The 25,359-nt window shown below is 38.6% G+C and overlaps 1 protein-coding gene across 9 annotated transcripts in view; it reads left to right on the top strand.

Annotated features, from left to right (window-relative positions):
• diaph2 (diaphanous-related formin 2) overlaps positions 1-25,359 on the top strand; it is a 365,791-nt gene that overhangs the window by 92,877 nt on the left and 247,555 nt on the right. For all 9 annotated transcript variants that reach the window (XM_076875695.1, XM_076875708.1, XM_076875689.1 and 6 more), the window contains 4 exons: positions 10,160-10,299; positions 22,963-23,037; positions 23,136-23,205; positions 23,950-24,086. In XM_076875695.1, coding sequence (XP_076731810.1) covers positions 10,160-10,299; positions 22,963-23,037; positions 23,136-23,205; positions 23,950-24,086 — 422 coding nt within the window. The remainder of the gene's footprint in view (positions 1-10,159; positions 10,300-22,962; positions 23,038-23,135; positions 23,206-23,949; positions 24,087-25,359) is intronic.

The raw sequence follows: 25,359 nt of genomic DNA, 5'->3' as shown, positions 1-25,359 counted from the left end.
GTTGCATCACGTGTATGTACAGGAGTGTGCAAGGCATCTTCTTTTGACAGTAGTTTAAGGTATAAAGTGTAAGTAAATGGTTCTTGCAAAAATACAAAAAATACAAAATTACATGATCGGGCATGTGCGCATTTTTTCCTTTATTGACAAATTTTTTAATTGAGCTCTTAAGTGTGTAATTTATTCGCTTTAAATATGAAGATTGCTCTGTGCTTGAGTTTTCCCCCTGATCGTGTTTCATTGATTTCTTTTTCTTATTCACATGCAGACATTTAAATTTCATCTTCAAGTTTCCACAGTTCAAAAGGTTACAGTGGTTCACTCGCTTGCTATTATTTGCATAGACTTTTAATGAGTAGTTTCTGGATTTTCCTTTTCATTTAGCCAGTAGTACACTTTGGTTTGAGTTTAACTGATGATCACTGCTTTGCCCCCTGGTGTCAAGTGATGATTAGGAATCCAGCGTTCCTCAACAGAATATTTTTGGGCAACATTTCGCTTCAGTTACCGTAGATGAAAGTTGTCATATTGCAGGTCAAATTTGAGCTTCAGGTGAAAGCCCAGAGTTTGCTGACGTCGCTTATTTTTCGCCCTCACCTTGTTTGTATCAGGAGCACAGCCAGCAGGATCAACATACTTGTGTGTGGTTTCTCCAAAACCTGAGCTGTCTGGTGTGGGTCAAGCGAAGGGTAAAAGTGTGAAAGACAAAGGAAGGAGGTGAGCCACTTAAAAAGGTGATCGCAGTCACCCTTGTTACTATAGCAAAGGTCAAGGTGGAAGTCTCAAAAATAGGTTAGCCTACACCAAAGACTTCTAGTTTAACTTTGGCAAAGTTTATGTGGTGAAAGGTTGCAACATAAGTGCTACTGGATGGAAACTTCATAATTGTTGTTGCAGCAGCACCTTCAAAGAAACTCCCCTGCAACAAAACCCCGCCAGAAACCACAAAAACCCCACACATAGAGCTTTCGATAAATGATTTTATTATTTGTGATATAGTTCCTGGTAGAAACCTTTCATTCACGTGTGCCTATTCCTATATGGTGTGCTGATATCTAAAGATATGTCAGGGTTTTTCTGTAAGCATCAGAGCATCTTGTTTGGAAAATAAAGGCTCGTATATAAAAAAAAGTCCTTTCTTTAATAATAATGGAAAAACTCTAGAGCTCTAATATAAATGTGTATTCAGCCCTATGGTTGAATGGTTTAATGTATATACATTTTTTATATCTGACCTTTCAGTGTATTCATAGAAAGCAAGCCCTACCTCATAAAAATATAGAAGCAGCAAACCATAAGTAATTGAATTACTTTGCCAAACTATTGTGGGCATCTTTGTGTTAAAGGAAAAAAGAGGGGGTGGAGTTATTGTTGCTTCTGCCTTTGTGGGCTCATCCTCTAGACTAGGGCTGGGCCATATGATACCACGGTAATACCGGTGTAATGTTGGGCAACGATAGGAAAATGAAATGCTTTTGTTTACATACGCACATGGCGGAAAAAGTATGGCGGCGACGCAGAATGAGGAGGGCGAAAGAGGATCGTTGAATGAAACTATGAACCAGAACTGGTTTGTAAAAATGCTGCAGCTTCAGTGGTGTGGAACTGGTTTAGCTTTCGTCCCTCAGATACACAACAAAGCACTATTTTTGGTAGCGCATGCTAGCGGGCCGTCGTTATTACCGTGTTGTTTGGAAAATACGGCGCACTTAAAATCAACCCTTTGATTTTTCTGAAAGTCGACAGAGCCCCTTATAATCCCGTGTGCCTTATGTATGAACTCTGGTTGTGTTTACTGACCTCGAGACGATTTTATGTGCACGGCGCTGGAAAATCTGTCAAATGTTTCAGTACGACTTTGCTAAGCTACGAAGCTGCACCGCTTGATGGATTGTCGGAGCATTACGGCTATCGTAGGCGGAGCCTCGCGGAGTGATACGTACTGTGCTTCAACATAATGTTACCGTATTGTGTGTGTATAACCTCTTTTTAAGTTTTGTGGCTATTATACTTGATTGTGCTGAGGATATTTTGGCCACTTTCCACTGGAAATGCCTTTTGGTTAAACTGTCAGCGAGGATTTTGCACTGTTACATTTTATATAACTTTAATGCAAAAACAGCTGCTTGTTTAAGTGAAAATACATTGATGTTTTTTAACTAATAAAGTTGTGGAGTTGTAAAGTATTTTGTCTCGTGTCAATTATATCGTCAGTTACATCGTTACCGCACATTTTCAAATGTATATCGTGATAAATATTTCTGGTCATATCGCCCTGCTCTACTCTAGACTGTGGTGATCAGCACAGAAATGCAGAAACACCTCGATGCCTTGGCCACAGACCAGAGTTTAATAAATAAACTCTGCAATGCTTTTTTTAACCAACCCAATACTGCATTGTTGCTTTTTTCTTCTTGTGTTTTCTGTTTCTTCTCAGTCTGCTACTGTTTTGTAGTGAACTTGTCTTGTCTGGACACAAAGATATTAGACACAAAGACAAGCTATTGACTTGATTATTGAAAGAATGTTGTAGGCCTAATTGTGTCCGTGTTATCACCACGTTGTAGTTGCCCAGACGTAGGAGAATAAAGCTGCCTGATTTTGTTTTCTGACCACAACAGGCAGAAGATGGAGAGTGAAAATAAATAAAAGAGGAGAAAAGCCCCTGGTGTGTACAGATAAACACATATTTCTTTGTAGCTTTTACCCACGTTTCAAAAAACACCTGACTTTGGATGGAGTAAGATAGCAAGGGAAAAGAATAAATATGGGAAGAGGAAAAAAAAGGCAGAATTGTAGATGGACGATGAGAGGAAGAGATGAAATACTTGGCCACATGGTCTGGGGGGAAATCCCCTACTGTGCTGGGAGCCCTGCGCCCTGGTGGCTAGATGAAATGTCTTATCTGTCGGCACCAGAACTCTGTCCTTTAAGTAGGGCTAGGGAAAAGTCATTGTCCAGCCAACCAGCATCTCAACTGATCCGTGTTCCTGTTGACCTTTACTGTGACTGCTGTCACACTCACATGCCAAACTTTAGATTGTGTTAAATGTTGAATTTCTCATTTATTAAGTGCAGAATCTTCCACACTGGTCACTTTGCGATTGTTTTGTTAGAACTTATTTTCTTTGGCGGTTGAGTCATCAGCATTATTCATAGGTCATGTTTATATTATAAGAAAAAAAGGTGAGACATGAGACACTTTTTCTACCTGTCGGTAGACTGTGTATCCATTCTTGTGGTATCTTTTCTCTATAACTAATACAACTAATTTATCAACTCCTAATGAACAGGAAATTAAGTTATAACATAGCTGTCGTGCTGCTTCATATGCACTAATTGCTCAGATTCTATCTTTATTATTGTATTATTTTTACATAGAGCAGTAGGATGTGCTAGTAATTTTCATTTATTAGACATAAAGAAGCACTAATTGTTTTTTCCCTCTCTTTCTTTCTTTCTTTTTTGTGATTGATGTCTTGATTTTTGGAGGTTAGAGTGGGGACCATATGCTTTATTATGTTTTGATTTAGACCTGCCCTGGTCCACTTCAGAATAGCCTTAATGTGTAACACAGGTCTATCTAGTTATTCTGCATTTCTTTAAAATAATCTCACGCACCCATATTGTAAATGTATTTGTATAGCGCTTTTACTAGTCCCCCAAAGCGCTTTACACACCCAGTCACACACTGGTGGAGGCAAGCTACAGTTGTAGCCTGGGGCAGACTGACAGAAGCGAGGCTGCCACCAGTAGGCGGTAGGTGAAGCGTCTTGCCCAAGGACACAACGACCGAGACTGTCCGAGCCGGGGCTCGAACCGGCGACCTTCCGATTACAAGACGAACTGCCAACTCTTGAGCCACGATCGCCCTGTTGTACATTTTGCTTATCTGCTACTGTGGGAACTTTAAAGCGCTCTTTGTGGGAATGTTTTGAAGTGTTCTCGTTTTGGTGCAAAGCAATGCACATCCTGTCAGTGCTGACAAATACTAATTTTACTGTTGATCTGTTGATTCAGTATTACATCTTCTATTAGATGACTCCAGGTTTTCAATAATAGCGAAAAATTATGATTGCCAGGCATAACCGCTGCCAAAACACTGGTGGTTCAGAGGTGGCTTCCACCACATGACCTGTCAGTGAAACACTTGTTATACATCTTGTTGGATCTTTTGTAGCTAGAATCATCCTCAGCTAGAGTTAATCATGCGAAACCCTCAACTTTCCAAAATGGCTAAATGGAATTAGATATATTTATATGTATTTATTCTTTCTTTACTTTATTCTTTGTAACTCCTTGGTTTGTTGTGGGTTTCTCTTTATTTATTCCTTTGATTTGCATCGTCTTGTGTTATTTTGTGGTCATGGCTGCATCATGATGTGTCAGTAGGGTGAGTGTGGTTGGATGGGAATGGGCGATGAGTGGTTAATAGTAAGGGGTAAAGATTGCATTGAAAAAATACTCCCACAATCTTTGGCAACAAATTGAATGATAATCTGTTTTTGTCAAAGATATTTGACAATATGAACTCCATAGGCTACTTTGTGAACTTATCTTGTAGTGATCATTAAAAATCTATTATCATTTTGGACATTGCATCCACGCTTTAAATTCTTATTTCATCCAGTTTTGCTTTTTGAAAAGTCCTCACATTTCAAACTAATCATCTTCTTCTCCTGTCCTTCCTTCTTGCATCTTTTGAATCTTTCTTTCTTTCTGACAAGGAGGTTATCACACATTAAGCGTTTGTCTTCAAACGCACCAACTGTAACAGTAGCTGGCAGACAGATTGTGTGCCAGCCTGTAGAAAAGTAATCTACATTTGAAATTACCTGTCACTTCAAAAAAAAAAAAAAGCAGCTCCATTTATGTTCTTCCCTTCTGTGGCACTAGATAGATGCTAAAGTACCATGACCGCAACTTTATTGATATCTGCACGCATGAACGCATGGCAGGCATGTGTTTAACGTGTGCAGGTGCGTCCACGGGGTGACATTACTTTCTGATTTGTTGAGTGTGTATCTCTGTGGCACCAGTTGGCAAAATCTCCAGGCTGTAGCACATGAAAAATGAACTTGCTTTGATATTATTATGTATTAACGTGGCTATCAGATTTAATTCTTCCTTAATCAAAGGTGTCAGAATGCTCTAACCCCTGGTTATGAGGGCCAAAGATCAGTTCACAAAATGATGATAATGCTGTTAAAAGGAAATAATGAAGAGTATACGATAGACTTACCGTATGTTGTAAGTATGTCGATTTCTTTCTAAACAGTAAAAGAAGTAGTATTTGAAGAAGTCTCCAAACATGATTATTTTAAGGTTTTTGTGTGATTGTACCATCATCGTCCTTTTATCTAAATAACAGCTGTTCCAGTTAGGTAAGAGCATGTGTACTTCTCCCAAGTTGTTTTGGTAGATGGTATGTTTTATGAAATTTCATAATACATATTTTAGTTCATCAAATCATCAGAAACGCCAGAAAAAGACATCATTTTTGTCAAATAAGGTAACAAAGGCATTGCCTTTGTACAGAATGATCAAGCTTACTGCCGCATGCCGTCACCCCCAAAGGCCCATTCTGAGCCATACACAAAACCCTGTTGTGCATATGTGCATATGTGTGAGAAAGATAGAGAGGTCGCGCAGCAGACTGAATGACAGAGGCATGTCTGGCCTGGAAGCTATCTCCTAGCACTAACTTCCAGGCGAGACATGTTACTGCTTATGTGGTTTTCCAGTAAGCTGACAAAGAAGCTGAATAATGTATCTATCAGTCTGCCTGAGTGTGTTGAGCACTGGGCACTGAAGAAGCTGCCAGCTTGTTATAAGCTCATTACAGGTGAAGATGACATGTGGAAGTGCAGGCGCCTTGGCATTGTCTCCCTGCCCTGCCCTCGATAGAAGGCACTGCACTCAGTCACTCCCCGTGGCATACAGAAAGGTAGACAGAGGTGATAGAGGAGGAGGGAATGAGCCTCAATGCTCCCCTAACCCCCCAAAATGAAATTGACAGGCTCGGTGAAGTAATTGCTCCCAGCACTATTTTCTTTGGCAGGAAATACTGTTATCGACAAATAGGGGATTCAATAAGCGGCAGGAGATGAGGCTCTAGGCTGTGGTCAAAAGGCTGTGTCTGTCCTCTACTGTAGAGGTGTTCTATCTTTCTGCCCTGCCCTTTCTCCCCGTACTCTCTTTTTGTATCTCTTCCCTAGTTTTTCTTATCACCCTCATACCCCCTGCTTCTTTGACTTTTCATGTCTTACTGCTGCATCACACACCATCTCCCATCCCTCCATTGCTTCCTTTCTGTACGGACTGTTTTTGACAGTTTTGTGCTGTTGACCATTTTTTGAGAACCTGATGGGAGGAAAACTCTATTACCCAGTAGTCAGCAGGTAATCCCCCCTCCTGCTCCTCAGATTGTTTCTCTGCTGCCAGTATGGGAGTGTAATGTTGATATTATCCCAAAGGATTCTATTGATTTGGGCTAGGGTCATGAAAAAACAGTTTATGGTCAGTGTCTTTGGTTTCCAGAGGTCAGAGCCTGTGGTGAAACCAGAGCTCTAGTGTTTCTGGATATAGCGGTATGCTTGCTGGGAACTATTGAGGGGTAAGAAGATTAATAAAAAGTGGGTGATGCACTTGCCTCTCACTGCCCAATGCTGAGGAAGTATTTTTCTGCAAATCGTGTCTCTTAATCAGTTGTATCCAAAAATAAAACGCCAGTTTAAGCAGCATTACATTTATATATTTTTTCCCTCTAACAGTATGCAGTGGTTTTTCCTGCAATGTTTTGATAAACTTTTATATTATTATGGCTTTGATTACTTTGCTCAAAAGTGGAGGTATTTAAGGATGTCACATCTGTGAAAGTCTGAATTTGTCAAATAAACTTTTTCTCAAGTTTGTAAGAGTTTCTTATCAAAACTGTTCAGTTACTGAACCATGATATGGTGAAGCTGGAAGCCTCTGAATTTGAATCTGGTCTTGCTTACTATCCTCTGGGTAATCTATCTAACTCCTGCTGTAAAAAGACTTTTGGTCAGTTGTATTGCTTGTTATTCCAAATTGCCTATGGAGGAAAGGTAAAGAACTTAAGGGCGTAAACAAGGGTGCTGTATAAATGTGTGAAAAGGTGAATGTGGCTTAATGCTTTCAGTGATCAGTAAGACTAGAAAAGCAGTTTGTAAATGCCAGTCCATTCCTTTCCATTTCATCAAGCTCTACAACAACCAACATCAAGCTTTTGCCAATTTGCGGGTATTTGGTCTTCAGATTTAGGTGAAGTGCACTAATGTGATTTTTAACACTCACCAGGCATTATTTTCCAAACTTTACTGAGCAAAGTTCTGACATGACCTCTCCACTATCTACCCAACTGAGCTGCTTTAGCTTTTGTTGTTGTCAAAACGGAATCGCTGCAGACAGCAGTGTGTTTTCAACACTCTGTCCTTCTGTACAGAAACAAAAGGTTTGGTTATCTGACTGCTGTGATTCTGCTTTTTCAGGGGATAAACAGCATATTACACCAACTCTCAACAATGCTCATTCTGATAATCTAAATCTAATTATTTTTCTTCTACTTTTTTAGGGGAAGTAGCTTTTAAATAGCTTATATGCTGCTTGTGCATGCTTAGCATGATTGGATCTGACACTTAATGGTAATGCACCATCTTAATCAATAGTTTTAATGACTTAGGTCCATTTACTATGGAAGATCCTTGTCCAGGCTGTATTGGGTAATGAATACTCTAGATCCAGTCTTTTTCTTATCTACTTGATAGAGAAAAATACATCTTTGAGGCTCATCAGAAAAGTAAGTATTTTCAATTAATGAACACTTAAGCGTACCAGTAAAGGCAGTATGTCTAGTAGCTCATCGGTCCAGTTCCTTTTCAGATAGAGTCGAGATCAAGACATAAACATCTTAACTGGTATGGATCAATTGTTATTTCATCTAAAATAAAAGCCTAAATGTAACATTTGGAATTAAAAAGGTACTCAGACACTCAACCACAGCTCGGTGATACAGTGGTTGGACTGGTGCCTCACAGCCAGAAGGTTCTGCATTTGAAGTGAATTGTAGTAGTTTGTATGTTCTTGCTGTGCCTGTTTGAACACGTCAGGACCCCATCTGTTGTCATTCTCTTAAGCCATGTTATTTTTCATTTTTTAGCTTTTTAAAAGAGTAAAAGTAGAAACAGCTAACCGCTGTCCCTAAATAATAATTTGTTACCATGTCTGAATTAACTGATTCATATCACAATATTAATTCAGAGTGCTTTTTTATCAGCTACTCTTTTAGGGATACACTGTGGCTTCTGAATATTTTTAGTGAAACAATGAAGATTATTACATTGTGATTGAAAATGCTAATTACTTGAACTCTGTGCATATCAAATTTAATAAAGAGTCATTAAATTATAAGTCTAACAACACGCGCACGCGGATGCACACTGAGTTATTGAGTTAAAGGTTCATCGAGTTAGACATAAATGATATGAACTTTTCTTTGAGAACTGATTTCAAAAACATAAGCTCTACCACTCAAGGATTAAAAATACATATGTTCTTTGAAGTACCTTAACTGCCAGGAAAGTGTAATTGTTATGTAATTTCTATGAAACAGTTTTACATCACTGTCAGGCTTCAACCTTGAAATCTATTTCAAGGTTTGTATTTCTCATTTTGCTCGTTGAGAGTTTGGAGTATCTGTCTCTCTACTCCAAATTGAATAAAAATCTATTACATTTTGCATTTCTATATATGTGGTTTTATCACTTGCTTCTTACAGTTACTATTGTAGCTTTTCTCTGGCTGTCAACATTTTAGAATTTTTAAGGAAAGAGGCGTATGGTTGTTAATGTTTGCAATATTTAGATTCCAGAGTATAATTACCGATTAGGATTCCTGTATGTAGAAGTTTTAATACTTAAGCTAATGATAAGTCATATTTTCAGTCACAAAGACAGAGTCACACAGGAGAGTTGATTATTTTTTAAAGAAAAATAAGAGATTAACAGTACAAAAGAAGAATGGTTCATGCATTTGAACAAAAAAAAAACCCCCAAAACTTTTCTTTTTCAACTGGAATTTGTAGATCCATCATTAATATTCTTACAGCCGATACAGTATATAAGCTACGATGTGTGATTACATTTCTTCTGGTAATGAAATGAAATTGCTTTTGGCAGGAATCACTCAAGTAATTTACAGAATGTGATTTAGCATTTTCCGGAATCTAATACATATGAGAGATTCTGTGCCATTATTCGGTCAATCAGTCTGTGAGCTCAGTTTACACTGAAAGCTCAGAATCAGCGGTAGCTTGCTGTTCTTAGACTGCATCTGGTTTTTGCAACAAAAAATGTGCTTCTTTCATGTTCACTGTGCATTGCAGGAGATCAGCAAGCTTCTCTTTTCTCTAGATAAATGAGTTAGCTTATTACTTCCCAAACTGGCTATTAGCACATCTCACATTGTAGGAAACCAGCAATCCAGGGATGATTACAAGGCAAACGCCCAACTCTTGAGCCACGATCGCTGTAGTCCAATATATAGTGCAATGTTAACTCCACTGTGTGCTTAGACAGTGAATGTAAAGCGAGTGTCAGTGTGTTTCACTGTTGTGCTGAAAATGTGTGTATCGCTGCCAATAGATGCCAATAGTCTCATTGTGTAAGTATCAGTGTAGCAACAGATCCCTGTGGAGATTAAACACAAGAATCCATTTACTTCAAGCAGGAGTGGCTGCAGAGAGCATGTGCAGCCTGTTTTTGGCTCTCTGTCAGTACAGTCCATCATTAGAGTCTTGGCTGACTAGGAAAGGGAAAGTGGCTGGTGCAGCTTCTCCTTCTTCTAAAACATAGATGTCCGAGCCAAATGTTATTATTATAATTATCATGTAATAAAAAGATGAAAAGAGATTTTAATGTGAAAAAGTTAAAAAAAAAAGCCCACACACTCATATTACTACATACAACACACTGATAAAAGGGATTTTTGATTAACACCAACAAATTCTTCTTTTTGTTTTATTCACCTGCAGTTTTTCATTCGCTTCTGTGTATTTAGGGAGATATTGTTCCAAAAGTTGAGTTATAGTATGGTCTGCTGATCTCTAATAACTGTCCCACTGATACTTTGTTTGCAGGGTGGACTGAGGAACAGTAAGCATGAGTGTACCCTTTCTTCCCAAGAATACGTCCATGAACTGCGTTCTGGCATCACAGAAGAAAAGCTGCTCAATTGCCTGGAATCCCTCCGAGTGTCTCTCACTAGTAACCCCGTCAGGTTAGTAAATGAAGCTTTTGTCACATTCTGCCAACTGTCTTGTTCCCGGGCAAAAATCTGAATGATAAGGAACCCCACTCCCACAAAAAACATTTCTAAAAGAGTTTTTATTATTGGAAACACATTTTTGCTGTGAAGGATTGCTGTTCTGATGATTTTAGCTATTACTGTCCCCACACATTATGCACTTTCTCCACAGTTTTCCCTCTAGTCCTTATATAAAAAACATATAGATCTTTAAAAGCATCATTTTAACTCATGTAGTTCATTCATCGTGTGGTTTTTAAGATCTTATTCTTCTGTTCTTTCTATTTTACTTCCTGTATTTTCCCACACAGTCTGTGCATTTGTAGTCCAGTTTGTTTCGTTATTGGAAACTCCTGATTTTGATCTCAAAAAGCAAGCTTTTGCTAATGAGCACATCTGGCTATAATAATTGCTTCTTAGCAAACAAAAACAAACATAAAAGGGGACTTTTTCTTTAATCCTGTGTGAACCTGTATCACTTGTTTGCTTTCCCCCCTAGCCATTTCTATAGTAGGTAACTAAATTCTACCATCTCTCCTGTAAACGAGATCTTCAATCATAATTTAGTCTCACTGGTGCAATACACACTTAGGCTTAGTGACAGCAGATTGCCTAAATTATTTATCATCCCACTGTTCAGGAGCCGTTTCCTAATGTGAATCAATGAGTGGTGCAAGTAAATGGTCACTGTATAAGTGGAAGCATTTTTATGTTGACCCTGCATACAGAGAACAGACCTGGCAGCATAGCCTCAGAGGAGCTTTTATCTAATCTGTGTGCTACTACTGGCATTACTGCTCCATCCCTGCATTAACCAGTTTGAAAGCAAAGGCAATATAGTTACATGCTATTGCTCAAATTGTGCACAACAGCTGCTCAATACAGCCAGTTATATACAGAAATGGACACATTGACAGCAATTCTCTTCTTCCACATCAAACTTGTGAGATTAAAGAATTCACCTGAAATGCATTTGAATTTTTAAGCACAAGAATATTCAGGTGGCTAAAATGATTATGTGACACATGCACACTGTCATGTACTAACATATAACCGTTTGAGCTTAAAACAAATGCAAGTCCTTATATAATATGTAACGACATGAATTAATAGCTAAGTAATTATCCCTAGAGTGATTGCATTCTGTGGAGTCGCTGCCCGAAATCTGCAGCAAGCTGTAGGGAGTCAGCCTTTCCACTTAGAAAGGCCAACTGGTGCCTAGGGGTTCTAACTGAGGCCAGGCTTGCCCTGTGGGTGTTTTTAAAACGGCTGAACCTTTGACCAGCTTATGAGTGACCCGTGCTTTATGAAAAACTTGCCTCCCACGGATGACTAGACCTACCCAGGGACCCATCTTTGGATGGTGATTCTGGGCAGGACTGTGCAAGTGTTGTCCCCTGCCTGTCTTTACAGCTCTTATTATTTTACTCTTGAAGCATGAATAAGGTTTCCTCTAATTAATATGTACTTAATTGTTATGGATCACAACACACAGGAACTCTGCATTTCACTCACACTATGTTAATGTAACCTTTGGTATAGTTTGATTGTATGTTAGCATATAATGGAAATAACCATGAAGTCTGTTCATGCTTGATTTTTAGTTGCACCTCAGAATAATGATGCACTTGACTGCTTTTAAATATGTGTATTTTAATAAATTATTTAACTGTTATTTATATATGGTACTTGTACTTCACAGTACAACTAAACAGTACAAACAGAAAGGAATACAACAAAAATGTATTGCTTCACAAAAACTCTGGGAAAGTGTCAACAATCCAGATTATCTTTTCGCATTTAAAAGCAAACTGTGTTGTTGTGTTTTTGAAATGGTCACCATTTGTTCCACAGGCATCCATCTGCCTCGACGTCTTCAATGTTTGCATCTTTTTAGCATCTTTTACGCCCAAAGTAGGGAGTGCATGTCAGTATTTAGGCCATGCCTGATAGAAAAAGCTTTTTTTTGTTGTTTAGATTTGCTTCTTTTTTGTACCTCTCAAATATAAATATGAATTAAGAGCTCCCACAACCACTAAATTGGTTGTGGCAGATCCCACTTATCCAGCCCATACTCAGTGTTGTACTCAGCGTTGTGATCTCAAACATCAATGGTGCAGCATCTCCTCCTCTGATCCTGAGCTCTGGGCAAGCAAGCGTGCTGATAACCATAAAGGAGCCAAAATGAAAATGAGGAGAACGTTTGATATTAGCCCTTTTTTTTAAGAAGGCTCGAAATAAAAACAACTGGTGACCAACTAGGTAATTTTTATGGTGTTTTTTGTTGTCATTTGAGATAACGTAGCCTCAATAACATATTTGAGCCTTTTATAATTACTTAAATCATCTGCTAATAGTTTAATCTTTGAATGTTTTGAACATGAGAGGAACATGAGCTGTTTCAGTGTAGGGATTGATACCGCAATTAAAAGTAATTAATTCATCATTTTCAATGGCATGTCACCAATCATTGACGAACTTAAAGCAAATATTGGTGTATAAGAAACTGAAAAATAAAGAAACAAAAAGACTTTCTGTGAGGCAAATCCCTCCCAGTCTGTCTCCTTACTTACTTCCTGTAAATTTCAAACGTCATTTTGCATTTATGACAGATAAATGATCATTTTAAATGACAACAAACCGACCCAAACTTTGTTTCTTTTAACATAAATACAAATGCAAAAACGAGATAGAAGTCTCCCCATCAAAGTGTAGTTGTTCTTCACTGTCAGTGCTTACTATTGCTTTTTGTTTTTCCTCTGATGTTTGGGGAGGCTGCTAATTTGCTCCCAGAGGCCTGTGTTTGTCTAATAGTTTAATTGGCTAGGCTGCGCACCTGTTTGGCAGCACAGGTGGCCACAGGGCCATTGTGCTGAGGGCCTTATCTCCCAGGCAGTCCCACACAGGTGTGTGGCATGCAGCCTTTGCAGATCCACCCACAGATGGCATTGCCTGGAGCATCCAGTGCCTTCTCTGTTTCCACTCTCTTTTTCTTCAACTGCCATGTTTTCCACTTCTCTTTCTGTCAAAATTTCCCCAGCTAATTATTTATCCTCTACTTCATTCTCCCCCTTTTAATTTTGTCATTTGGATACTTGCTTCTTAATTTAGAAATGTCAGATTGACTAGCCACTTTTCATTAATTTCGTAATCCACTGATGTGAAGAGAGATGCCAACTTACAGAAAATTACCACCCCGTTATTTTCTCATTTAGAGAGGAAAGAAATCCTGCTGCGTTTCAACCCAACTTTTCCCACTCATGTCACTGCTTCTTTGTCTGCTTTACCACATGCGGAGACATTGATATGATTGAGATAGTTCTACATTATTAATATAGCAGTCGACTGACACTTTTTTAAAATTTGCCAGTACAGTCTTCTTTCATATGTTTAGATTTTTTGCATCTGGTAGTTTCAGTGTTCATGACCTAATCCTAACTGCTGCTCTATTAATATACTTTTAAATAGAAAAGAGGAGAGGGGTTTAAGTGGTTATCAGCACAAAAGCACATTTTCACTGTCCAGGCTTTTTACTTCTCTCAGTCTTGCCTTCGGCATTACACTGTGACTTTGCTGAATCCCTACAGCTACCTCCATATTAGATCTGCTGGCCCTCAGATCCCTAAGACATATTTAACCAAAATTGAACCGGGCTCCTAACTTTTCATTATGTGAAATCTTCACGGTACAAGTCGAACATTTTATCTAGAGCATTTTCTTGCGGGCTCTTTTTGTGGAGGCGGGAGACATTTGCTGACACTAGAGCTTCTCTCTGTGTCTGTATACTCAGGGTGTGGGTTGTTGTGATGATCTTGCTGCTCTGCCACACTGGGTGTTTTTGAGTCTGAATCAGTTTCACCAGCTTTTCCCTGGTGAATGCTTGTGGTTGCATGGAACGGTAGTAATGGGCTTTTTATGGGCTGGGGAGTTGCAATGCCTGCTGACATAAAGTTGCTCATCCTGTTGGCTGTCTGTCCTACTGCCCAGCATGATTAAGCAATGAACAACACACTAAGAAACACTGACATCTCTGCCAAGGACATCTCGGTGCTCTGCATATACTTTATGGTCAAAAACCATTAAACATTACTGCTTAATCTATGTCTACTATTTCATATATATTTTGAAACATTTTGTCAAATTTCACCTGCAAAAATATATCAATATACTTGAGCTTGTTTACATTTTACATTTCTGGCAAAAACTCACACAAAGTCAATTATAAGGTGTCAAAAAAGCTGCTCCCTTGGCATAAAAGTTTAAATGTAATAGCACTAACTGGGACTCTATACGCCTGAGTCTTACTCCCTCGGCCTTTTCTGTTTGCTTCATGTACAACGGCCAATTAACGCCAGCACCCAGAAGCATATCCATCTGTCCTTCTGCTGTTGTGGCTATTGAAACAAATGTGAGCATCTAAACAGCTCACAGGTTGTGTATCCCCCCTCGACAGCGTAGGCCTGAAATCTCGTCTGGCACAAGTACAAAGTGTGAATAGTGGCTCTCGATAAGACTGCTATGAGTTAACACAGCACTGCACTGATGAATGATTCTTGTGTGAGAATTCAGACACAGTAGACATCAATGAGATAGCTCTGTCAGACATAGATTCTTCACAGAGATGAATAACTGTTTCAACTCTTGTCATTTTTGATGTGGAAATATGGCAGTGAATCATCCATAATTAATCCTCTGTATCCACTTTGTTATCCTTGATAGTCTTTTGTAAGCTTAATCAGACTTCTTGTCAATTTGATTTTTTTTTTAAACATAGCAGAAAAAACAGCTGTCCCTGCTTAAGTTCAGGGAGATGAGTTAGCTCGGGACATGAGACAGACTCTGAACTTTGCGGATTAAGCATTATTTCTTTCCATCCAACTTTGTGGAATAATAGAAAAATAGCAATTTAATTCTCTGCCGTGATGATCTAGTTTTATCATCTTCCTTTAGTAAAAATTTTCCAGAGTGGTCATTTTCTTGGCAGTGAGAGTCGACCACGCTCAGTCACCCTCAGGTTCTCCGAAAAGTTTACTCATCAAGGAGGAATAAAACTGCAAATGACATAAGTGTTTAGTAGAAACCTGAAGGTAAAACGCACTGTGGCCTTCTGTTGTTTCAGAATAATTTATTTCATTAGAGAATGCATTTTTGCTTTTTACTTTGACAATAGTACGAGCATAAATCACTTAGAACAGTCAGAGTTTTATTTGACTGTTAAATTTGGCACCGATGTTATGACACTGTCCTCTCAGTGGACGTGAGAAGGAGTGAGAAATGAGCAAGTGAACTAGTTTGTACCCTTGCGGCTGACTTCAAAGTTGATGTTTGCCCTTCTTCTTCACAGGCAATGAAAATGATTTTGGAGACATAAATGTCCTCAGTGTCTGCGTGCATTTTAAGAGTGATGCCTATTTCATTTTATGACACCATCTGTTAACCTCCAAGATAGCCATATCTGTTACAGCCCCAAAGCATGCATACATAATTCAGACATATCTGATTTGAATTTTATATTGATTTTGTTGGAAACTATTTGCTGCAGTATCGAAAATAGCTGGTAGATATAGGAAATAACTGACTATAAATCTATAACTATTGTTCTTCGCTCTTAGTCATTATTCATAGGTTACGGTTCATGTTATTCTTTTTGATATAATGCGATATATAAAATTGTGGTATAGTTAAGTGGAAAGTATTAAAAGAAATAAATAACACCTGTTTCATGTTTGACCTTGTAAACAAACATCCTAAGAACTTATGTCAAATCTGTGGAAAACTCTCATAGTGACACACTTTCCTTTATGCTTATGAATAAAAGGATTTATCACCTTATGTGACCTACAAAGGCAATCCTTTCTGCCGCAGAATTTAGTAGAGCTGCAGAGCCGTCCTAATGTTTCACTAGTTGTCTGCAGATGTTAAATACTGGCACAAATTCTGGTGAACATGTTCTCAAAGGTGAACACTGATACTGCAATTACATCTCCTCTAAAAGGTGGCAGCAACAAAAGCTTGAACAAAATGGCAACTTAATGACTTTGAAAATAGAATTAGTTCTTCCAGGGAAGTGCTTGCCATTGCATTTCCTTCAACTTGAAAGATGAAGCTCATCTTTACAGGAGCCTGAGGAATGTGTTGATACATTGCGTCAAACCTAATGGTCCATTCTTTAATCTTCCTCAATAAACGCAGCTTTACACAATACCACGCAATTAAATTGAGAAAAAAGACTGTGTCCAGCAGTGTTTTAGCAGTAATACTGGTTTCTGTATACCTTCAGGTTGCAGTGATGCTATGTTGGTGTGTAGGTATTTTTGGTGTTGTTCTGGGGATAATTAGAAATTTCAAGAGTGTTTTGCTCTCCGTGGGGAGTCATTTCAAAGTATCTAGGGAGCATGGTGTGCTGTCTGTCAGCTCTCTGATGGAGACCTCCACTCTCCAACCTCACACTCCTTTCATGTTCACACACACGCACGATACTTTCAGTTCTACATTCACCTGTGTGGTACATCTTTAGTCTTTGTTAAAGCCATGTTTCAGTATCAAGCTGAGACTTGAATACCATTACAAGTGCAAAGTGCTCCCTTTGAGTACTGCACGGTTCTTGTTCCTGCGCTTCCTTGACTATGCCAGAAATTACATTTGTGGAGTGCTGACACCAGGTCCTCAGACTGTATTACGTGGTTTTGTAGCACTATGAAATAACAGCACCGCTGCAGATGACTCTGTGGACAGTTCTTCTGCTCTAATTCAATAAAACCAATGAAAAATTGGTTGCAAGGAATATACTTTATGAAACAGTTTATTCATATGGTACACACAATCGTAACATGTTCTGTGCTGTGATGCATTATATTTAAGAGTTGCTATAGCACAGCGGTCCCCAACCCCCGGGCCTCGGACCGGTACCGGTCCGTGAGTCGTTTGGTACCGGGCCGCGAGAGTTGAGGCTCAGGTGTGAAATGTCTGGTTTTCAGGGTTTTTATCGGTTTCCAGCGTTATTTTGTTATCGTTTTTATCGTTTACTCGGTTTTCCTGGGTCTTTTCACGTGTGTTGTGAATAAATCTTCTTTTTTTCGGTACCGGTACTGGTTTTATTTTGTTGTGTTTATCCGCGACACCTTAAAGGCCGGTCCGTGAAAATATTGTCGGGCATAAACCGGTCCGTGGCGCAAAAAAGGTTGGAGACCGCTGCTATAGCCAGCCGGAGTTGGAGACCAAAGATATTATGAAGACTGCCGAGCAAAGTGGCAGCACGGATGGGAAAGGTGCATGTTAGCTGTGCTCTGAAACATCCTGCCTGCTTGCTGTTCTCTGTCAGGTTCAGCACAGGTCAATGATTTTGACTCACTTTGTATGTATAAATGCCAGATGCTGGATGCACACAGTGTCCATAATACTTCAATATGTATTTCAATCTCTTGATAGTTCACCTTGCCCACCCCCTCCCCCAGTGCTCATCTACAGTCTCCTAAATATTTAACTCAGTTCTGTGTGAAGTAAAGGTTTCTGTGGCTAAGGATCAAACAGCATTAGAAACAGGGTGTAGGAGTTTAAGAATTATTTTGCAGGATTAAAACAAATGTTTTTGTCATTGATACTTGCTGGCTACAGCCTGGTGTTGAATTAATTCATCAGTCTATCCACAGTAATATATTATAGAAACTTCAAAGTGTGTGCAAATAATGTATGGCGTTTGTAGGCAAGCTAATAATGTGGCTCTGGGGATGAGAGTGCTAGTTGCTGTGTTTAACTCTATGTTGGTCCAGTAGCAATACTTTACGTCTAGACTAATGAGTCAAAACCAGAGCCAAAAGAAATGAAGCACTGATTATCACATAGTGCGTGCTAAGATCTGAGAACACTCATCGACAGTCAGCTTTGAGAACAGTCAACACAATGTGCAAGCTTTTTATGGGCTGACTGTCGATGAGTGTTCTCAGATCTTAGCACGCCGGGTAGTCCCAGTCATAAGTGGTAAGTACCCACCAAAGGGAGGTAGAGTGGAAGGACAAACCACGAAATCCATCAAACTGTGATACGATGGAAAAGCAGAGACAAATGTTGCTGCTTTTAATAGTTATTTGTAGAAAGCATTTTGCTTAAAGATGTAAGGAACAGAAAGATAATGTTCATATTTAATTTCTGTCATCTGATATGCACTGTGCTTTATAGGCATTTAGGGTGGCTTTTATATTGATCACAGTGTAATGTACCCCCATGTTTGGCATGCCAAATCACTAAACAGACGCTGGTGGTGCTTGGTTTCAAGATTTATTTTTCAGGCCTATGTGTTGCACCTTGGCCCTAAGTCCCGATTCTGTAGTGGTGAATAGGTCAGTAGTCCCAAGGAGGAACAGTTGTATGCCTCGGCCCTGTAATGTAATATGAAAGATACTTTACAGACACAGAAGCTTTCAGTAACATAACCCTTCACCAAGCTCTGATAAAATAATAAATCTGGTCTATAAACTGAAATCAATACACACACAGTCTATCCAAACACAAGACCAGTGATCAGACAAACAAGGTGGGACAGTGTCTCCCTCTCGCTGCTTCTTCCAATGCTGAGTCACTTAGTGTGGCTGGTGATGTGCAAGTAATCTTCTCTTTATGTAGTAACGCTTCCCTGGCGATGTACTTGTAAAACTTTATTCTCTTTTCCATGATCTTTGCTCTGAGTTTGTTTTAATAACATACAAAAGTGTAGGCTAAAAAATAAGTTGCAGCATATCTTTCCATCTAAATACTATTAATTTGTAAAGGAATCACTCTTTTTTAGTATGAAATATAGTAAATATAATAACAGAAACAATTTTACACTTCAATCAAGCTGCAGAACCAAATATAAGAGGCATAGACATTGGTTGCATGCATATAACATATGTAACCCGTGACATTAGTACATGTTATAACATAACTGCTCTTTTTACTGCAGTGCTGAGAAAAATCTACAATCTAGTTGAGACTTTATGGACCTGAAATCTTCATTGAACAAACATCTTGTTAGTAAAATGTAGTTCATTCTGAACTCTTGTTTGTTAGATAAGCTGTGAGAATTTCACTGCATACATTTTCTCGCAGTTAACATAACTGCAACATAATTGCATCAAGCTAGCAGAGCCCCTCCCCTTCAAAAGAAAAAAACAAAAAAACCCCCCACAAAATATAAAATAAGAAATTGCTTCCCTAAGACCATCCATGAATTTTTCATTTTGCCTGGGGAATATACATGATTGCAGAAAGTAACACAATTTGGTGGCACTTAACTAGAGGATTATAGCCATCAATATTAGATGAACAAGTTCTCCCCCAAGTTAATGAAATTTTTAGATGTATTCCCACATTAGGAGAAGAAAGTGATAAGGAAAGGATCTCATCTCATGTTGTTTCTGCGTTAAGGTACTTTACATTTGACCAAACAAGAGCCTATGGCCACATCCGCAGCACACGTTTTGTTGCTCTGCTTACTAACTATGGAAGTATTTTGTATTTAAAAAACAACAATGTAGATCTGTTACAGAGGCTGGCATCATTGTTATTACTTTATTATTACCGCACCATAGTGGGAAAAGTAGGGTTATTTGTTTTAGTTGCTGTAATAGTATGCTGTCCATTCAGGTAAGTTCTCTGATGAACAGAAAGGGGCCATTTCATAGCCTGAGGACAAACACTCTAAAAGTACCATCTCTCATTTTCTTAGTGGTAACTTTGGGGACATTTGGAAGGCAACCTGTAGAGGACCTAAGGGTATACGTGAGGGGACAGAAAATGATAGACAGTCTGGGATGTAGGGAGGACTGAAAAACATTTAGTGCCTTAGAAACCTTTAGGGGACTGCATTATGTTGCAACCTTCAGCAAGACGCACATTTTGAAGAAAAATTTAGGGCACAGACAATCGCAGTTTCTCTTCTTTTCTGCCTATTCTGATTCAGTCCAGCAGTCATACAGAAAGGCAAACATGCAGCAAACGTCTCTTGCTTATTTTACAAGTTGAATTCTCCTTTAATTAGTACAGCTTGCCTGCTAAAAGAATGCATTTGTAAATCTCATAGTAAGGCTAGTTTTCTCCCATAAAGCTGTTTTTGAATTTGTTTGGTTTTTCGTGATGATACGTCACGAAAGTGCACCAAATTACACGAGAACTAGAAGGACATTAAAAGCTTATCCAAAGAAGAGTTTTGAATGTTCTTCAAGAAGCCTCAAAAACTATTTAAAGAAATCACAAGAAAGCTTACAGACCGTGCTGAAGAATAAACATGTCCACATCAACTAATGACTTTCAAACTTATCAGAATTGTCCAAACTCTGCTGTCCCTGAGTTTATATGTTTGTTTGCTGCACTTATTCTCAATTTGACAGCAAGATATAAAGAAATGCAGAGCATTAGAAGCTATTTTGCACTATGAACTGTGCTGCAGGTGCTCTTCGCCTCAGTATCTGCTCTGTAACTTCATGCAGTTGATGTGATTTGCAATAATATCTAGGAGGAGTACATATAGTGCCATGCTTAAATTCACTGAACTTTTCTGAGTGACCTTGTGAGTGACAAATGGCAGACTACATGGCTAGGTGCTTGATTTTATTCACCTGTAGCAATAGGAGTGAAACACTTAGGATTAAGACATGCGTCCTGATATTTTTGTCCATGTAGTGCATTTAACAGGAGGCTCCCTTTTTCCTCTTTTTTGTAAAACACGACTATAAACCTGATGATGTTCCTATCCAAGCATTTTTTTCATCAAAAATGAAGTTTTATCTTCCTTTTGAATTACCCTTTAATAAACGACAATTTATATATTTACTGAAGGGGGTTTATGATTTGCATTTCAAACTGAAAAAAAAGCAAAGAGAGAACGAACACTATCAAAACAAACAAAACACTCAGTCTCATAGTTTAATTGGAATTATAGTTGCACAGTTTGAAAGTACAGAAGTGGCATAACCCTTTCAACAAGCACATTGTCTAGATTGCGAGCACGGAGTGTTAATTTGTAAATTAATAGGTAAAAAAAATCAGCCACTATAAATAACAGTAGCATTGCTAAAATGTACTTGACGTGTAAACACACACTCCTTTGAAGGTGGAAGGAATCATGCTCTGCAGACAGCAAAACAGAGTCGTCATACTACACATTTACACCTTGTTTACTGTGATAACGAACATGATTGCAAAGCATGAAATTGTAATTATGTAAAAACCTCCTTATGGCAGAGGACATAGTATTTTTTTTGTTTTTGTCTGCAGTGTTCTCGGAGATGTCTCATAGCGTCCTACAATCCCATATTACAGTTACACTGTGTAATGAACAAATTTCTGTTCACAAATATTGGTCCAATTTCCTGCTCTCCGAAGACTGACATTAGCATCATTACTAAGGAGCATAAACAAAGACTGTGGACTTAGTGAATTGTGATTCTTGAGCCATGTCGCCTCCGCGTTGTCGCAGCCTTTCATTAACTTCTACCTCCTCTGTATCACATATACATACAGCTTCATTGTTATTCTGCAGTAAACTGAGCCAATTTGGTCTTTCTTTTCTTTTATGGCTTCCAGCATGTGCAAAGTACATGCTGGAAAAAAACATTCAAATTGGAAGGCTCTTGGTAAACAGACATTTATAAAGACATTTCTAAACATTATAATGTGTTTTGTTTTTATTAAGAAAACAGATCATCATTACATACCACAGTAAATATTAATAACTTATAAACTGGCGCTGCTTGTCTGGTAATGAAATGTGAGTAATGGTAGGTAGGGTTTGTTGTGCGTGCTAATTTAGTCACAGATCAAAGAAATACCTCACCTCAACTTTGCTAGTTGCCTTAGGCTAATGCATCTCATCCCTAATTGAGGGTCTCTTCCGACTCACTGAGTCAATACAAATGGCTTTAATACTGAAACCATTATTATTTCAAATCATTGTCAAAAAGGTGGGATAAATCGTTGACTTATGCCCCGTTAATGTCATAAAATTGCCCCATATATTTTACATTATTGACAGTTGGTGGCCCAAAAACAAGTAATGCTAATGATATAATCTCGCTGTGACCACACAGTCCCTCCCAGCCTCCTCCTGCTTCTCTCTTCCGCTGGCTTAGACAAACGGGCTCATCTGCACTGGATCATTTGCTGTCTCCTGATACGCTGAGGTTTATAGCCAGTTATCTCCCGCGATCCATTATCGATTACAATGTTATCTTCTTGCATTGCTTAATCTTTTGGCACAGTAACGTTGTAGCTCAGAGGGGGGGTGGTTCTGGATACAAACTGCTTGGCAATGGGAACACTAGTTAAGATGGATGGGTGTTCATTTGCTTGTAAATGGGTATAGTTTAAATGTAAACTGATTCAGACTGTATTCAGTGTCAGAGAGAGGGCAGGAGGGTTTTTGATTTGCAGCACTTTCTGTTAGGAATTAAAAATCACTGCAACAGTCAATTTATCGAGTTAAGTGTTAAACCTCTGATATTACTCTGAGTGACTCATTTCCTCTGAGGTTAATGCAATATTGTTGTTTGTGCTTGCTTCTTTCTGTGAATCAGCGTGGCTGACAGCAAACCAGCATGGCAATAACAATTTAGAACGAGTATCGTGTGACCAGTTTTTTTTGTCTATGTGTTTTATTTACAGTTGGGTTAATAACTTTGGCCATGAGGGTCTCGGACTTCTTCTGGAGGCACTGGAGAAGCTGCTGGACAAGAAACAGTGAGTCACCTCATATATTTGTTGTTGAGTTTTTGCACAATGTGCTTTTCATTCAATCGCAATACATAAAATCTGTCTTTTCTTTTTCTTTTTTCCAGGCAAGAGCCCATTGATAAACGCAACCAGCATAAACTTATCCAGTGTTTGAAGGCTTTCATGAACAATAAGGTCTGTATGATTCAACAGAAATAAGGCCATCCACACAACTGATCACCCACATAAAAATCTCTTTTCGTGTCGGTATGAAGTGATATTGCTCTGACGCAAACGGAAAAATCTAAGCGAGTACACAGGCCTGAAATGTTCACCAGCTGAACAGTGAATTTATTTTACAAAAAAATAAAAAGCACGAGAGAGCAAACTCTTAGCTCACTTACATTAAACATTTTATAAATATCTCAAGAGGCCAAGATTCCAAACCTTATTTGAATCTGAACTCCGACAAGCCTGGGATAATGGGAGCGTAAAGCTAATTTTACCATTTCAAGCCCACAGTCTCAGATCTTTTAATTATCCTTTTTTGGGTAGTCTGGCTCATTTCTCAAAAGTGGCACACATTTCAAGCATAGATGAACTGTTGATATTGCTTCTCTTAGAGTTAATCCCCACATGTGGTCATCTCTACCCATTCTTTCAGTTGTGGGGAGACTACAAGGTACATGAGACTATAAGTATTTGTCCCTATAGTCCTGTCCTGAATTAAATTAATTCATCATCCTCTCTATTTTCTCCCTCGGCCTCGTTGTCCCTCCTTATAAGAAAATTAAGGCCAACTATAACTTACGTAGATTGGAGATTTTTTTTCAGTTTTTTACTTGAAGTGAAAGTTCTCTATGAATGCTAATGTTCTCATTAATTTATACCCAGTGGACTTTTTTCTATATCCTCTCCTGTCTTCTTTTGTGCCCGTAGTATGGACTGCAAAGGATCTTGGGAGATGAGCGGAGTTTGTCGTTGTTGGCTCGAGCGATTGACCCCAAACAGACCAGCATGATGACAGAGATTGTCAAAATCCTCTCCGCTTGCTGCATCATCGGAGAGGAAAACATGTAAGTTCCATTCAGAGACATCACGTTCACATGCGTAGGTAGTCTATCAAAGTCCAACCACCCATGTCTGCAGACACAATAAGTTCTGTCTCAGTGCGTTAAATTGGGAGCTTTGGTTTTTTGCAGGTTTAAAGATTTTAAATAAGGTTTAATTTGAATAAAATTCTTATTTGTGGTCTTTACTTTGGGTCATGTGGATGAATTGACCTTTGAAGTTGCTACCGTACTTTTGCCTATCCTATCTCCTATGGGGATTTTAAGTGTTGATAGGATCACATATTTCTCAGGTTTTCTATATATTTTTCAATAAATTGCAGCTGATATAGAAATAAATGATTGACTGATGGAAAAACAAAGAAAAACAATGAAAGACATGACCCATCACTGCTTTGTGTATACAAATCCCTGTTTCTGAAATAGAGGGAAGAGTGCAGGACATCCCTATAATATTACTGTCGCTTCAATCTTCTCTCACTGGGTGGCATGTAGTCATACAGAGATTGCACCCCATGCTTATGTGTTTACCCGCTATGAGTTGCCACTGCATTTACAGGTGACCTTAGTCGGTGTAGAAATCTCTTGGATCACATGCTCAGATGATGCAGTTTAGTCTGTTTAATGTGGTGAACTTCTCAGTGTAGCTTGCTGCAGACACAACCAGGCTGACAGCGTATAAATTGGATTTAGGGGAGTGTTTTTTTATTGTTTCCCAGAGGGCCAGACTAGAATAACAATGGCACTTCAAAGTCAGTCTGTATGCAGTGCTGGAAACAAACAAACCCACAAATTCTGTTGGAGAAGCTGAGTTCAGGAATGTGTCTGCTATCTCTGACAACTCAGATAGGCCTCAGTTATGACTGCATATGTTTTTGTTTTTAATCCAGGTAATTTTTTCTTATTTCTTAATTTTCTTTGTTTAGATTTTTTGCCCTGTATCAGCTTCTAAAGATGCCACTTAAACATGTGTTTACTATAATGTAATTGTCAGACAAGAAATAATTATAACTATATGTACTGTTTGTAATAAAAAAGAACATTTTTACTTCTATAAATAGCAAATAGATGTGAGACATTTTGTTTTGTCATGAAAGGTGAGGCATGGGTCAGAACACTAAGACAATAATGACTACTCTCCCATTTTTCTAGTAAACAGTCCTCCTGAGCCAGGATGTGCAAACCTGGACACTTTAGGGATTGGGGGGGCACTGTTAATGAATCCTACCATCATTAATTCTAGTAATTAGAGTAACAAGGGATTACATTTGGGTCTTTA

Source organism: Maylandia zebra, linkage group LG2 (assembly GCF_041146795.1).
Source record: "Maylandia zebra isolate NMK-2024a linkage group LG2, Mzebra_GT3a, whole genome shotgun sequence".
Classification (NCBI taxonomy): Eukaryota; Metazoa; Chordata; class Actinopteri; order Cichliformes; family Cichlidae; genus Maylandia; species Maylandia zebra.
This window is presented reverse-complemented; position numbering and strand designations above follow the sequence as displayed.